This window comes from Elgaria multicarinata, chromosome 7 (genome assembly GCF_023053635.1).
Source record: "Elgaria multicarinata webbii isolate HBS135686 ecotype San Diego chromosome 7, rElgMul1.1.pri, whole genome shotgun sequence".
Taxonomy (NCBI): Eukaryota; Metazoa; Chordata; class Lepidosauria; order Squamata; family Anguidae; genus Elgaria; species Elgaria multicarinata.
Window position 1 is genome coordinate 5,286,297 of NC_086177.1, and position 17,785 is coordinate 5,304,081.

General features: G+C 41.1%; 1 protein-coding gene across 3 annotated transcripts in view; it reads right to left on the reverse strand.

Moving 5' to 3' along the window:
• FAM193A (family with sequence similarity 193 member A) overlaps positions 1-17,785 on the reverse strand; it is a 66,720-nt gene that overhangs the window by 36,598 nt on the left and 12,337 nt on the right. For 2 of the 3 annotated variants that reach the window (XM_063130142.1, XM_063130139.1), the window contains exon 3: positions 16,308-16,382. In XM_063130142.1, coding sequence (XP_062986212.1) covers positions 16,308-16,382 — 75 coding nt within the window. Of the gene's footprint in view, positions 1-3,708; positions 3,734-16,307; positions 16,383-17,785 lie in introns of those variants that run through there. The other variant, XM_063130140.1, reaches the window with a different exon arrangement.

Below are 17,785 nucleotides of genomic sequence, written 5' to 3' on the forward strand. Positions count from 1 at the left end.
TCCACACCTCCTAAAACAAGACCTGGGAGAGAAATCCTACAGCCCCTAGGCAATGTCTGGAGGGACCACAGGATAGTTTTGATTCCTGGATCTGAGGTCAGAGACTGAACCCCGACCTCGGACCCAGGAGACTGAGCTACCTTCCCTGTCCCCACTGTGGCTGGCACCTGCTGTCTCGCCAAGGTCACAAAAGCAACCTTGGAGAGGGGGGAAGGGGGCGGTTCTATGGGCGGGGAGGTTACTGTGGAAGCAGGGAGACAAGATATCCCCAACCCTACCCCGCCTCACCCCTTCCATCTCTGCAGAGCCCTAGCTAGATGGGGGAAAATGCAGAGTGGGAAAATTGGGGAAGCAACTATTACTTCCACGTTCCTCCCACTCTGCATAGGATGCCTGTCAGCCTCCAAGTTCAAAGTGTGACAGGCATCCAGATAGCTGTTTTAAAGACAAATTACCATTCGCACGTTCACCTTGGGTGAGTATAAATTGCCCCCAGATGATAAGGGTTTATCAAGACTTCCATGTTTTCGGCTTAACTTCTGCGTGAGTTCGGCCTTTTAAATAAAAAAATAAATCCATTACACATGCTCAATGCAACATTGGGAGCATTCAGTACTCATGCTTCACTTTGGTATATGAAGTGTCCTGATTTGTTTCACAAACACCAAAGTTATTGTAGCTGCCCTTTGTGGTCTTATATAGCTAATTGAGAGCCTGTAACTCAGGGGTCCCCAGTCAACATTGCTAAGTTGACTGTGTTATCACGTAACACTGCTCTTGTAAAGGATTACAGAACTTATTTTGAATACATTCAAGCTATAATTGAATTGTCCCTATCTGCACTTTTTGCATCTTATTTCCCTCTGACCTTAATGTTTACAATTCCCCACAACCATCCATGTGTATATATAACTGCATTTAATGATAACTCTCATTGCATCCACAAAAAGCTAATGCCATAATAAATTTGCTAGTCTTTAAGACACCACAAGACATATCTTGAAGGTAGAAATAGTAAAATATTATCTACCATTTGGTTTACTTTTTGTATACTAATCCTTTGACTAAAAATAGGGTGACCATATGAAAAGGGCTCCTGTATCTTTAACTTTTGCATAGAAAAGGAATTTCAGCAGGTGTCATTTGTATATACGGAGAACCTGGTGAAATTCCCTCTTCATCACAGCAGTTAAAGCTGCAGGAGCTATGCTAGAGTGACCGGATTCAAAAGAGGGCAGGGCACCTGCAACTTTAACTGTTGTGATGAAGAGGAAATTTCACCAGGTTCCCCATATATACAAATGTCACCTGCTGAAATTTCCTTTTCAATACAACTGTTAAAGATACAGGAGCCCTGTCCTCCTTTTCATATGGTCACCCTACTAAAAACAGCTTTTAGATACCAATTATATTTAAAGATATACTATACTATTTAAAGGATTTTTCAAGTCGTTTTTGTTTTGTGTCTATCTGTCTGAGCAAGCAGCTTAGTAAAAAAATGTGGGCTGCTAACTTTTATAAACATTTGCAAGGCTGTTCTCACATTAAACAATAAAGAATATATACAACTCAATATAATGTAGTTGTATATAGGTTGGTTTTATTAGAAATGAGAGCTCTAATACTTTGGCCTATAATTCATTAATTATACAAATTTGGATTTTTAAAAAACCCTTTAAATGCACAGCATGAAGGCATAGGGTATTTGTATGTATGGACTGAAGTATAGTGAAGAAAAAAAGTCTATCCTTGGGCACAACTCCTTGATATATCACCTTTTCTGGTGTAACAATGGAGAGAGCAGTTAGGAGTCCACGGCCTCTGACAATTGGCTGTTCCTCAGGTCTAGTACAATCATCACAGGTGAACTCAGCAAAGAGCACCTTTTATCAGCTTAGGCTGATATACCAACTACGCCCTTATCTGGACGGAGATAGCCTAGCTACAGTTATCCATGCTCTGATAACCTCTCGTTTGGATTACTGCAATGCGTTATACGTAGGGCTGCCTTTGAAAACGGTCCGGAAACTTCAGCTGGTACAAAACAGGGCAGCCCGTTTACTAACAGGGACTGGCTGGCGAGATCACATCACGCCAGTCCTTTTACAACTTCGTTGGCAGCCAGTTTAGGTCCGGGCCTGATTCAAAGTGTTGGCACTAACATACAAAGCCCTAAATGGCTTGGGGCCAAGTTATTTGAAGGAACGCCTCCTCCCATATGTGCCTGCCCGGACATTAAGACCATCCACAGGGGCCCTTCTCCATGAGCCCCTGCCAAAGGAAGTGAGGCAGGTGGCTACTAGGAGAAGGGCTTTCTCCGCTGTGGCACCCCGGCTGTGGAACGAGCTCCCCAGAGAGGTCCGCTGGCGCCTACACTGTATTCTTTTCGTCGCCAGTTAAAGACCTTTTTATTTTCTCAGTATTTTAACACCTAATTTAAACTTTGCTGTTTTAATCCTGTATTCTAATCTGATATCAATTTCTGCTGTGTGGTTTTATCCTGGTTGTGCTTTTTATATTGTATTTTGTATTTGGGTTTTTAGATAGTTGGATGTTTTATTATGTTCTTAATGGTTTTAATTTTTGTGAACCGCCCAGAGAGCTTTGGCTATTGGGCGGCATAAAAATGTAATAAATAAATAAATAAATAAATCACACAATAGCCAAACCTGTGCTGCTGGCCACCATGAAGCAGCTAACTGTTGCTCTTCTTCAGTCTGGACAACTCTCTGACAAGGAAGGGCACCAGACTATTCCTCTGTGCTGCTTGCCTGACTACCTCTTAAGGATTGGGTTGAAGGGTGTTGCTTTATCCCAGCCTTTCCCAACCGGGTGTCCTACAGATGTGTTGGAAAGTGAACAGGAATGCTGGGAGTTGTAGCCCAAAACATCTGGAGGGCATCAAGTTGGGGGAGGCTACTTTAGGCAAGACATCTTAAAGAAACCCCCCAATGCACCTTTAAATTACATCATAATGCATATTGCTGAAAGCTTAGTCAATTTGTGTAGAAAATGTGTTATAACCATCATATATAATGTCCAACCTAATGTTAGCATGAAATCAAATGATTTTCAAATTCCCCCAATTGAAAAAAATACATTCCATTCATGTAAGAAGTTATATGGCTGAGACCAATTTGCATGGAACTGTAGTAAAAAATATGAAGTCTGGCAATATTCTAGGGTGTGGGGGCGAGGGTCCTCAATCAGATATCATTTTTACACAAAAGGCCTTTTGCTAATCTGAAAGGATATGACAGAAACCATTCTGAGAGGCTTTATGAGACACCTGGAGACAAAATAAGACCAGATGCCAAACTAGCTTACATCCCTACTTGGGCAAATAGGTGTGTATTCCATTTAAATAGGCCTTTAGTCAAAAGGAAACAAAACAGAATGATAATTTCATAGCATATCATAAGTGGGTCATCAGATCTACAAAAGTTATATGATCATGATATGACTAATGCAAGTGCAAAACAACCTTCACCATACAAGGAAAAGAAACTCTACAGTTTTTCAATGCTTTGGGGAATAAACTTGAAAAATCTAACAGGTCCCATGTAGACACAGAATCTGGAATACTGGTTGCAGGATCACTGGAATAATTTATTTCAGTGTTAAATTTCAACTGATGCAAACATCTGTATCAAATATCAGTTTGAAATTTTCTATTTTGAAAAGTACTTGTAGAGCAGACCCTCATACCTGATGCGTTCTTCAGAAAACTCGCATCTTTTCTTGATAAATCAAGTATACTATATGAACATTCTTCAATACTGCATGGAATTATTGTGGGATATGAAGCATTCTGCAAAGCAACTGAAGGTGTTCAATTCGGGATGCAGCAAAGTACTGGATAACTTACATAAAGTTCTTGTATTTCTTTCATGAATTTTCAAAGAGTATTAGGAGACTCTAGCCTACACATTTAGGGCACATTGAGGCTTTCAATTCTTTTCTTTGCATTTAATCAGGCTAACAAGAGGGTTGATGTAATTTCACAATAACCTGCTGAAACCGGAGGAATCTCATTCAGGAATCAAAGCTGAATTCAACAACTACACCTTTGAGTTCTGAAGAACATTTCGCTGAGACCTGTTGTTTTCACTCTGGCACAGTGAATGTTGAACAGGCTATTTGCTAACTCCATTTCAACAAGACTTGTGGGCACAAGCCATGAATGACATCAGAACCTGCCTTCTTTTGTAACCGACCAATTTGGGGTTGTTTTTGTTTTTTAAACAAGGAGAGCTTTCAACCTCAAAGAACGTAAAGGACATGAGGTTAGTCACTGATGACACGAAAGAGCACCTCAATGCTTTTAATGGCAATGTGCTCAAGGAAATCTCTTAAATATCAGTTCTGGAAAGACTGCAAAGATTGCAACCAGGGTTTTCAGCCTGAATGTGAAGAACATGGTAACAGTTGTCAGGAAGCATTCATTACTAACAGATCTTTGTATAACTATTAACTATCTTCACAGCTGGGATGATGTCTATATCCAAAATGTCACCTCCCACACACAAAAGGGAGGCATCTGCAGGCTCAAGGGAATCCCAAGGTTTCCAGAAATATCAAAAATCTTTAGAAATGCTAAACCAGGAAAGATCCCAAAACAGCCAAGTGAAGACTGAGCATGCTCAGTAGCTAGAGAATGCTGACAGATGGTTGAGAGGGGGGAAATGTAGTAGAGGGGAGCAATGAAATGAAGTTGCAGGTCATATAGTAAGAGTGATATCAATTCTTCAGATACTAGATGTAGCCAAACAGTACCATCTATGCACAAGAGGGAAGAATCATCAGGCTTGGGGAAAGTTTTGCAGGAATACCAAAAAAACAAAAACAACCCACCCCCACAAAACAACTTTTAGACTGGTGGAAAGGGGAAGAATGGAAAACTAGGCAGCAGTAGGAATTGGATGGAGTGTTTGAAATCCTAAATAGGAGAACTTCATAGTACATGTTATTGCAGGTCCCACTTGCCCTAGCAGATCTGAGCATCTAACATGCTACACAAGTATCTTTTATTTCAGATATATGAAGACAAAGAAAATAATGTTAACAGAAAATTCTTCAAATGAAATTGGGCAGAGACTGAAGGGGAGAATCCTGCGGATTGTACTTGGGGGAAAAAAGTTGACAAAGCTTAGCTGTTCACAGCTACCAATTCATATACCACTTGATTCATGTCATATTGATGAACGAATGTGACAAGCCCTTTCTATTAAGGCACTGTGAAAGTTGTGTAACAAGTGATTCACCAATTACTGCAGTTTGTGTAATGTAGATAGCATTTATCTCATTGGAAAACTGCCAGTCATATTGGGGGAGCTTATTCTCTACATTTGTGAAACTGTGCAGTATAGCAGCTGAATAATTTGATGTACTAGGTGGAACTATTTCACCATCTATCAAAATGCTGAAGTGAGACAAAAGATATGACACTAAAGATGTGACACAGAGGATTAAGGATTTCAGTTTGTAATTTCTGATGCAGCTTAGCAAAGACTAGATAAAATTTCTGAAGGCACTAGGGAATAACTTTGAACACTGATTTCATACATGGTTGAAACTTGGTAGACTGACATTGCTCAGCAGCAAGGCAATTTATACCTCATGTAATAAACCTACAATAGTAATTTAGAAGTGTAAATACAAGCTAAGGTAGTGTAGTGGGTAAGAGACTGAGCTATAAATTGGCAAGTCCATGATTCAAATCCCACGTCTGCCCTGAACTCACTAGGTGGCCTTATGTAAGATACTTGCGTCTCCACCTCCCCACAATATCTATAATATGAGAAGAATACTAACCTATCTTATAGTGGACAGATTACAATGTGTATATGACAAAAACAGTGCTATATGAATGCTATTATTATTAAATGAAAGAATTATTTGAAAATTCCTAGAGGCCCAAATGTATTGCTAGAAACCACCCTCCAATATTTTGAAATGACCATTTCGTAATGACCGTTCAATGACCAATTGGGCTTGTCATTGTGTGAGGTCATTCCTGCTTTTCTTGCAGTGATCATTCTCCCACTTTCAAGAAAGGCAAAGGTGAAGCCACTTGCCACCTTTGAAAGGAATAAAAAAGCCCAGAAAGCCTTCATTGCACTGGTTATAGCAGATGTCATAGAAGAGGAAGAATACCTGGATTGAGAAATTACTCTTCACCACAAATGGTAAGAATGGAGTCCAACAAGCTCATTTCAAGGAGGATTTGCAGGCATTCTGAAATGGACCTCCAATTTTTGTGATAGGAAAAGTAGTCTCCTTTGTTAATTTGGAAGCCATTTCTCCAATGCGGATATATGCATTGGATTACTTCATGTGTCAAAATGAATCTGAACCAATTCCTTTTTATATATATTTAAATTATTTATATTTTTTATTGTAAACTGCTCTGGGGTCATTTTTGATGCAAGGTGATATATTAATTACCTAAATAAAATAAAGTTATCACAAATGTAGGTCTCTCTGCCATCAGAGAAATTTGATACCAAGAGACAAAATATAGTTTTCTATAGCTAATTCAGTAGGTCAAATTATTTCTTCTCATACAATAATGTAAGTTTTCAAAGGGTTAATTCTTTATTTAAAGTATACAATAAGAAAAAGGAAATTAAGTGCTACAAACACAAATGAATTATCAACTTTTCTTACAATACTGTACATGTAACCTGGGGTTATTCCAATAAAGTACAAATCTATTCCACTGTTTACTGAAGTAGGGAAATTTATGAGACACAGCTAGTCCAAGTTAATTGTAAGTAGTTCTTACAAGTATGTTTTTGTTCCTAAATATAGAGTTTAAATGTTTGATATCAGTAAACTGTTAAGACCTTGGGACATGTGTCTAGTTTGGGATTTGATTGTATTAAGTAATGCAATTTACTTCATTTATAGATTATCACTCCTCCATTTTTACCCTTTTATACAGATTCTTATAGAACATTTATACAATTACTCAATAGAGATGCATAGATAAATTTTTTGAGTAGGCTTCAATTTTGTTAAAAACACACACAAATATTAAACATGGTTATGGAAGCTGTTCATGTGATTTAATTAGAAGGGACTTTGATCATACAAGTTGAACCACATCAAGTAGATGATACAGATTGGTCAATTCCTCTTGTTCAATTTCTCATTTTCATGTATTCATAATTGTGTATTCTCCTGTATTTGTGTGGCAGCTTTGCACTGTACCACCTCTGGTTTCATAATTAAGGCATCTGTCAAATTGGACAACACCGGCACCCTACTGAAGCTCAGTTTCATCTCATACTAATACAATGGGCTAGTTCGCACAACATGGCAGTCTCACTGCGGGTTATTTAACCCAAAGTGAAGCCACAGTGCACACGGCCACTGTTTTAAATATGCACCCCCTGCTTCGGGGGTTATCATATCGTGCAAACTTGGTAAGAATGGATTAAAGAACCCCTGCATAATCCATGAACAGAATATAGGTGGTGCATGGGTTGTTGTTTAACCCTCACATAACCCACATTCACCCGGTTTGCACAACACTCCAACATCAGAGGGGGGTTGCATGTGCAAAGTTGCACCTGCTCATCAGTTTAAATAACCTACAACGAGTTCTGCCATGTGATGCAGACCAAGTCAATGCTTGAATTCAGACCTAGCAATAACAGCCCAACAGAGATGTTGGCGTTGAGTTTGTTAACTGCAGGTTATCTACGGCAGCTGGATAGTCTCTTAATAACATACGAACTGTGGAAGAGTATCAGTACATTTGGGACATTGTAGATTGTATGTTTAGTAACTGTAGGTTTTATATATTATGTTGCTATATTATATCAGGTGGTCCATGATTTATTGAGAGGGCCCTCCTTCTATTTTCTGTGAAAGCTAGGCATATGTTTGCAAAAATAGCCAAGCTCAAGGAAGGCTGTTCCACTGCAGCAAAGGGATCAAAGGAAAGTATTTTTCTCCATGGGGTTCTGTCACACACTTGAAGATTTGGCACATCAATTTAGTCTATGGATTTTTTACCAAATGCAATAATAAGACATTGATCAATTTCCCTTCCACATCTATTACAATCAAGTGATTGGGAACTACTAGTATATAAAGTATGCTTGCAGCAGGTTTGATGAACAACAAATTCCATCCTCACTTCAGGACATTCTTCTCAGTCTCGACATAGTTTCTCCTCAGTTTCTGAGGATGAGAACAACAACGTGGAAAGGGAAATGCTGGCAGTGATGATGATCCAGATGATGACATATTCAAGAGAATTTGTTCTGAACTGTTCAGAATCCCTATATCATAGATAAAGTTCTTTTCCATGTTCATATAGAAGCTCAGACTCCATTTTGGCAGCTCTCTTACCTTATTTTATTATTTATTTCATTTCTATACCGCCCAATAGCCGAAGCTCTCTGGACGGGTCTTACTGTCATAAAAAATATACACTATATATCTGTAAACTGATGCAACTCATTAGGCTTGCTATGCATTGTACATATTCTGTATGTTACACTGTAAATAAATAAAAATGTTTAGTAGATCTATTTGCTTGATTGACTTAGGAAACATTTCCACACAAAATAGTACAGATTTTAAGCATGTACCTCCTGAGTACATGCCAGACATGAGAAAAATGTCTAATTGAACAATACCCTCTAACACAGCGGTTCTCAACCTGTGGGTCGGGACCCCTTTGGGGGTCGAATGACCCTTTCACAGGGGTCGCCTAAGACCATCGGAAAACACATATTTCCGATGGTTTAAGAAACTGTATTGACTGAACTATGTCATGTATCATCTTTTGTATTATTAAAGCTATTGTTATGTATTATTTTCATTAGCAAACCATCCCATGACAATGGATCGTGTAGAGAAGAACGAAAATAATTTTATGGTTGGGGGTCACCACAACATGAGGAACTGTATTAAAGGGTCGCGGCATTAGAAAGGTTGAGAACCACTGCTCTAACACATCCCAGACTATGTTTTATACATTATGATACATATCCACAAAAATTAGTGTTTGTTTCAGCCATGTGCCTTTTGATGCAAAATAAGATATTGGAGGTGGGGCACACTAATGGTATCAAGTTTAGTTGAGCCCTGTTAAAGTTTTATTAGTACATTTCTATATAAAATAGTGCAGGTTTGGTGTATGTAATGAAATCAAGAATTTCTGCTGCTGCTCTGTAATTGAAATGGCCACAATTTTGCTTCATGAGATTCACATTTCTTGTACACATGAGTAAGAGCAGAATTTATTGCTTTTAACAAATGCTTGGAAAATAGGTACATTTAAGGTAGGCAAAAATATCACAGACATGAAGAGCCACTGGAGGAATTCCAATTCACTTCTCAGGAGAGCACTGAAGGAGGATAGGTTAAGATGATGTAGACCCAAGATAGCAGCAGTACCAGACCAACAACATATACGTACATTCAGTGGTGTTCGCTTACAGATTCTTATAGTTTTAAATCCTACTCTGACCCTGAGGGTCAGGGCAGCACAGAGTACTCAAACTAACCATTATATAAAATTAAAAGTTTTGATTATAGAACCACATATATACAACAAACACGGCCCATGTTTATTTCTGGCCATCAATTTCTTCCCAAATAAGACCAATTAACACACTCTCCAAAAGCAACTTTAATCACCCTATCAGGATGTCAACAATCAAGAATACCTGACTGCTTATACTTTACACACTGAGAGCATTATTAAATAGCTATCCCTAGATAAATAATGTCAGGACATATTATTTCAAGCAACAGATCAAACGCAACCTCCTGAATTGTGCCCAGAAGCTTTAAAACTTGATTTTGATCTGACTTTTATTCTGTTAGTTTTATTCTACCCTGTGCCTGTTTGGTGCATTCTCTTCCCCTTCTTATTGTTTTATTATGATTTTATTAGAATGTAAGCCTATGCGGCAGGGTTTTGTTATTTTATTGTTTCACTCTGTACAGCAGCATGTACATTGATGGTGCTATATAAATAAATAAATAAATAAATAATAGACTAGGGGGGTATTTGGACGAACCTCAGAGACCACTTCATGGATGGCTATTTGCATGGCTCACTTGAGCGATATGCAAATAAATCCTCTGTTGAGTAGGCCATAAGGGGGGTTGACTATTGCTCTTCCGCCCCGCTCCCCACGGAATCCCCTTACCTGATTGAGGCACTGCCATTCCGTGGGGATGGGGGAGAGAAGCCCCCTGCCCCTTCTTGCTGCAGAGGCGCCCACGACACATCTCCCTCCAGAGCCATAGAAACAAGGAAGGGGATGGCTCTAGCAATGGTAGCTGAAGTCACTCCCTTCCTTGATTCTATAGCTCCGACAGTGGTGCATCTCCCTCCACAGCCACCACGGCAAGAACCAATAGGCAGAACTTCTCAGGAAGAAGCTCTTCCACCTCCTTTTTGCTGCAGCCAGCAGGGATACTGCACAATCAGACCATGCAGCATCCTTGAGTTCCCCCTCTTTCTGGCTGTAGTGAGTACCCACAGAACCCACAGCAGCCAGAAGGAGGCATGCATCCCTGTCGCGGATGCATGCGCCATGGAGCTTGTAACTTCCCACAGCCCATGACTCTCCCATTAGTTTTGATGCCAAGATCGAGTGGAGAGCTGCTGCTGATACCCCTAGCCTCGGCGTCAAAACAAACACCATCGACGTTGCTCCGGCGACTGCATGTCTTTCGCCGCAGACATCACTGGAAAAACAAGTGGTGGCAGAGGCATTCCCCTTTCAGGGAGGTGCATTGATCCCATCTCCTGACAGAAGATGGGATCAATGCACCTCCACTGACAGGGGAAGCGATCTGCCTGCCAGTTCTTGCCACAGCACAGCCTCTTTCTTCAGCAAGGCCACAGCAACAGAGAAGGGGGCGGCTATAGCAAAGGGGGCAGCTGTAGCAATGCACCCCCTTCCTTGTCTCTATGACCCTGCTGAGGAAGGAGGTGTTGCAGAATGCCTCCTTCCCCATTTGTTGCTTATGCCTGACACTGTCAGGAGACTCTCTCCAGATAGCTTCCCCCCGCCCTTGGCACAGCAACAAATCACAGAGGGCAGGACGCAGGAGGATGCACTCACTCTTCCTGTGCCCTGCCCTCATTTGCCACAAAGTGCTGGGGACAGGGAGCAGCAGCAGGAGTTCCTAGCATCCCCTATCCCCAGCACTTTGTGGCAAATGAAAAGGCATGGTGGAAGGATATCTCCTGCGGTTTGACATTACACATCAAACCATGGGAGACATCCTTCGCCCCCTGCCCAGCAAACCATTTGGAGGTCAGCTCAAGGGTATGGAACAAGCTCCTTCCATCCCTTTGAGCCAATATCCAGATGGATTGTGGGGTGGGGTGGGGGGCAAGGGAGGTGCATGTCCCTGGGAAAATGTGGGGTGCTGTGATTGGTGCCACCCCACTCAGGGACGGCCTGTGCCCATCCTGGGAAGTGCATGGGGCACTGCCAATCGCTCCCCAAGAGCTTCCTGGGACAGCATTATTTCCCATGCCTATAGGGGTTTCTGCCACTCTTGCCTCACAACTCTGTAAGCATGTGAAATAATCAATGGAGCCCACTACATGACACAATAATCAACAGTTGTGAAGATAATCAACTCTGGAAACTGTTGTGTGGCTAATCATTAATTTTTATTTTATATTTTTGTATATTAAACATTATGGTTTCATTGTATATATATCCTTAACTTTTTGTTGAGCATTGCATTGATCAGGAGGGCTTTAAACTGAATCTTACGGGGGCGGGAGACATAAATTTCGAGGCAACAATGGATGAAGGCCAAGGCACCACAGTACAGAGAACAGCTCCAATAGTGTCCCAAAATAGTGTCTGCAACAAGATAGGAACAAAGCCAGACTATAAAACACATGGTCTTCGATGTCTATATACTAATGCCCAGAGCATGGGAAACAAACAGAACGAACTTGAACTGTTATTACATGAAGGCAAATACGACTTGATAGGTATAACTGAAACTTGGTGGGATGACTCCCATGACTGGAATATAGCAATTGAAGGATATAACTTGTTCAAAAAGAACAGAAGAAATAGAAAGGGAGGTGGAGTTGCACTATATGTTAAAAATACCTATCCCTGCATAGAAATACAGGCGGATGAGACTGGGAGCCCCGTCGAGAGCGTCTGGATTAAAATAAATGGGGCAAGGAATAAAAAGAATATGATAATCAGAGTCTACTACCGACCACCCAATCAAGGAGAAGACGAGGACGAAACTTTTGAGAAACAAATTGCCAGTGTTTCAAGGAAGTATGATGTAGTAGTGATGGGGGACTTCAATTACCCTGATATCTGTTGGGAGACCATTACTGCCAAAAGCGGCCCTTCCAAGAAATTCCTGACATGTATGGGTGATAACTTTCTCCTACAGAAAGTGGTGGAAGGAACTAGAGGGTCGGCAATCCTTGACTTGTTATTGACCAATAGGGATGACTTAGTGGATAAAGTGGCAGTTACGGGAACTCTGGGGGAAAGTGACCATGTCATACTTGAATTCTTGATTATGAAGGAGACAAAAGTCGAGCGTAGCCATACACATACCCTGGATTTTAGGAAAGCTGATTTTAATAAACTCAGAACTATAATAAGTAAGGTCCCGTGGCAAGTGAGCCTAATGAGAAAAGGAGTGCAGGATGGGTGGGAGTATTTAAAAAAGGAAATTTTAAAGGCACAGTTACAAACAATTCCAACCAGGAGAAAAGATAGAAGACAACAGAGGAAACCAATGTGACTCCACATAAAGCTTAGAGATGACCTGAAAACAAAAAAGGATACATATAGGAAGTAGAAGGAAGGCCAGGCTACAAAAGAGGAGTACAGACATGTGGCGCAGAAGTGCCGAAATGGCGTCAGGAAGGCTAAAGCTCAGAATGAGCTGAGATTAGCGAGGGATGCTAAAAGCAATAAAAAGGCTTTCTTCAGATACGTGAGTAGTAAAAGACAGAGGAAAGAAATGGTGGTTCAACTGCTTAATGAGGATGGCAAATTGATAACAGACGACAAAGAAAAGGCTGAAGTGCTTTGACATCCATCCCTGGGAAAATTCTGGAGCAGATTATAAAGAAGTCAATCTATAAACACCTTGAAATCAATGCAGTGATTACTAGAAGCCAACATGGATTTGTCAGGAACAAGTCCTATCAGACTAATTTGATCTCATTTTTTGATAGGATAACCTCCCTTGTGGACTGTGGGAATGCTGTGGACTTCATATATCTTGACTTCAGCAAAGCTTTTGACAAAGTACCACATGACATTCTGATTAACAAACTAGCTAAAAGTGGGCTAGATGGAACAACTATTAGGTGGATTCACAGTTGGCTACAGAATCGGACTCAAAGAGTACTTATCAATGGAAACTTCTCAAACTGGGGAGAGGCAACGAGTGGGGTGCCGTAGGGCTCAGTCCTGGGCCCAGTGCTCTTCAACATTTTTATTAATGATTTGGACAAGGAGGTGCAGGGAACGCTGATCAAATTTGCAGTTGACACAAAATTGGGTGGGATAGCTAATACCCTGGAAGACAGAAACAAACTTCAAAGTGATCTTGATAGGCTAGAGTGCTGGGCTGAAAACAACAGAATGAAATTTAATAGGGATAAATAGAAACCAAATGCACAGTTACAAGATGGGGGACACTTGGCTCAGCAATACTACAAACGAGAAAGATCTTGGAATTGTTGTAGATCGCAAGCTGAATAGGAGCTAACAGTGTGATATGGCTGCAAGAAAGGCAAATGCTCTTTTGGGCTGCATTAATAGAAGTATAGCTTCCAAATCACGTGAGGTACTGGTTCCTCTCTATTCGGCCCTGGTTAGGCCTCATCTAGAGTATTGTGTCCAGTTCTGGGCTCCACAATTCAAGAAGGATGCAGACAAGCTAGAGCGTGTTCAGAGGAGGGCAACCAGGATGATCAGGGGTCTAGAAACAAAGCCCTATGAAGAGAGACTGAAAGAACTGGGCATGTTTAGCCTGGAGAAGAGAAGATGGAGGGGAGACATGATAGCACTCTTCAAATACTTAAAAGGTTGTCACACAGAGGAGGGCCAGGATCTCTTCTCGATCCTCCCAGAGTGCAGGACACGGAATAACGGGCTCAAGTTAAAGGAAGCCAGATTCCGGTAGGACATCAGGAAAAACTTCCTGACTGTTAGAGCAGTGCGACGGTGGAATCAGTCACCTAGGGAGGTTGTGGGCTCTCCCACACTAGAGGCATTCAAGAGGCAGCTGGACAACCATCTGTCAGGGATGCTTTAGGGTGGATTCCTGCATTGAGCAGGGGGTTGGACTAGATGGCCTTGTAGGCCCCTTCCAACTCTGCTATTATATGATTCTATGATTCTATTCTTGTTTAAGCATTTCACCTTTCCTTGCTCTTAGTTTTTCCCCGACAAATGACACAGTAGTCAACGGGGGACTAGTTAAGCAACTGTTGCTTAAATAGGCCACCGTTGACTAACGTGTTGACTGAACCGAGTCAAAGAGTTAGACAAAACTGGAGAACATCCGAAGTTATCCAGTGAAAGCAAAAAACTGAGTCTCAAGATGTAAAAACTAACTTTGTTCCTCAAATTAGCCCAACACATTTCAGCCCTGCACCCTATGTTTCTGGGCCTTCTTCAGGGCTTAAAATTAGAGTGTAGCCTGCAGAGATCTTTGAAAAATGTCCCCAATGATAAATACTGCAGGATTTATAAAACTTCAGTTTTTACATGTTGAGACTCAGTCTCTCGTTTCATCAGGTACATCAGAGACAAGCCATCGGATGCTTAACAGCAGTCCCATATGCAACACAACACTGTTAGTATCTTCATATCAGACAGACAGTCACTTGCCCTTTCCAAAACTTGCAATGCAATTTACCCAGAGTAGCTTTCTCAAGAGCATTATTAGCTCATATCTCCTCCATCACTGCTGTCTATTCCCTAGATTCTGAAGTCTCCATCTTACACACATTTCTGTCCTCTCCTCCTCACTCTTTTTGTCCCAGCCTCCCGTTTGTTTGCTCCACTAATCCTTAGGCCTAACTTACTATCTACATCACTATCTCTCATGCTTTTGAGCATCTGAGCACTTCTGGAAGACATCAAGACATCCAACTTGACTGCTCACTTTAAATTTATGCATTCCTCCTCCACTACCTGGCAAGCACCATGACCACCTCACCCAAATTCAGACCTATTCTACATATTCCTAGAGTTCAAATGTGTTTGATGCTTTAATGCAGGGGCGGAGAACCATTTTTGTCCTGCAGGGTGAATTGGCCCTGGGACACGACATCGAGGCCACATGCCAACAGTTAGCAGAGCCATTGCAGACATGCCCCCTCCCCATATTTTCTTATACAATTCACACACATACATCTTCCCAGACACCCACTTCTGAGCTGATTCATGGGCCCTCTCCATTCCTTTAAGAGAACCTACCTGTACCCAGAAACTTTCTATATAATGACCTAGTTCACACAATATGGCAGACCACTGTGGCTTAATTAACTCTCAAGCAGCTGAGGTGTGTTAGTCGCCATTACGAATAAGCAACCCCCAACTGGTGGGTGTCATGTTGTATGAACTCTGCTGCTGGGAGCTATTTGAGGGTTAAAACAACCCTCGCATTACCCATGCTCTGTTGCAGCATTGTTATTTTTAATCATAAGACTGAACTGCTCATTTTTCCTTCCATCTCTTCCCAATATCTACCAACACCTTCATCTACTGTGTTAACAAGGCATGGAGCCTTGGCTTTATCTTCATCTGCATCCCTCCTCCACCAGTCCAATTGGCACTAGCCCGCTAAGAAGCCTGAGTTTCTATTCTGACCATGAAGGAGACTTCCCTTCCTCCACAATCGGCATAGAAACAGGGGTGGGTGGGTTAATAGCCTCTTAGCAAAGTAGTTAAAAATTTCTAGGCTATAAAATGTAGCTTTATTTATAAGGCTGTTATAAAGGTAAGTTTTATAGCATTATAGATATATGTGTACATTGTAGGTTTTTGGTATATTCAAAAAAATGTAAAACAAATGAAACAAAACATGTTCTACGTGTTGGTGGTTTGTGGAGCACACAATGGGGGCACTTGGAGAAAAAATATTCTCACCAAACACCACACAAGGGATCTTCCATTTCTTTACATATGAAGACGGCAACAATCCTATGCACATCTGCCTGGGGTAAGCTCAATTGAATACAGTGGAACTTACCTCTAAATAAATGTGCATAGGATTGAGCTGTGCATGATGCATGTATATAGCTTTACCTCTTCTATGATATGCCTCTGTTTAAAAACTTCCCAGTCTTCTTTCAGAAAGTGTTGTTTTGTTCTCAGTGCCACCTGGAACAAAATTAAGACAAATTCATTGATTAAATGCTGTTTAATTTCTACTTCACTGATTTCAGAATATACATGCTCATTTATGATAAAGAAACATATTGGTTTCAGATCAAGGAATTTAGCAGCTTAAAGCCATAAGGAGGCATGATCAATTTGAATTATGGTATTTGGAGGTAGAGGAAAGATATGGATGACCCATTCAATTACATGTAATTGAGTTGGTTTCTACCTTTTGTATTGTAGAAGCTACCATGGTTAGATACTTGATAAATACATGATAAATACTTGTATATATAAACCAATAAAGGTGCAATCCTATGGGATGTGCCCTGGCTACTCATAAGCTTCTGAACTCTGGGGCTTACTCCTGCTCTGCATTTAAGCTAGATAGGCATTTTTGCCAGTCTAGCAGAGGCTTCGGTGAAGAGGAGAAAAGGAGGCTGGGGTAGCCATAGGAATTGTCATATGGCTGCCACCCCAGTCTCTTCCCTTCCCTGCCCCTGGGAACGCCTCCTTTTCCACATGGCTGCACTCTATATTGCAAGCACAGAGAGGTAGTCGGCATGGTTACCAGAGTAGGGAGCATGGCTTCCTGGTTCCCAGTTTGGAGCCCTCTCTATGAGCTCAGAGCCAGGAAACCAAACAATTCCCCCGGACAACGTCTAGAAGACATAGGATTGCTCTCAAAGTAGTACGTTTTACATGATCAAACAGGGTGGATCAGGTTTACTATTTCCTGAAGCTCAATAGAACCCCCAATTATCATTTCAGGTGCTCAGAGAAGCTGAACATGCTTACCTTATCGTTTCCCACAAAATTGTTACCAAAGGTCTTGTACTAGGGCCTAAATGTTTTGAGAATATTCACCTCCAGAATCAGGGTATGGGATCTAAATATACCTTAGATTCATTTAGCCGAGGGGGGGGGAGGGAAGGACGGAGAGAAAGGATAGGGAAGATGACACTGATTTTTCATTCCAGAAGCAATGTCTTGTGTTTCATAAAATCAAACCCACAGCTCCAAATATACACTGATTAAAGCCATATTTTAGTTAGCAAACTGGAATGTATAAGTGTGAATTTGTTTTTATAATTCACTTTTTCGTGCTGTCCCTATACTCTAGTAGATAAAAACAGACAACTGATGGAAGGCGGTGCTGGGTAATTATTGCTCTGTGCTATGCTATTGGATTCCATGGGGTTCTATTCAATCCCCTATGCTGTTCAACATCTACATGAAACCACTGGGGGAGGTTATCCAGAAGTGTGGGCTGAGGTATCATCAATATGTGGATGACACCCAGCTCTAAATCTTCTTTTGATCTAATCCATCTGAGGCTGTGGCTGTTCTGAATCAGTGCCTGGGCATGGTAATGGACTGGATGAGAGCCAATAATCTGAGAC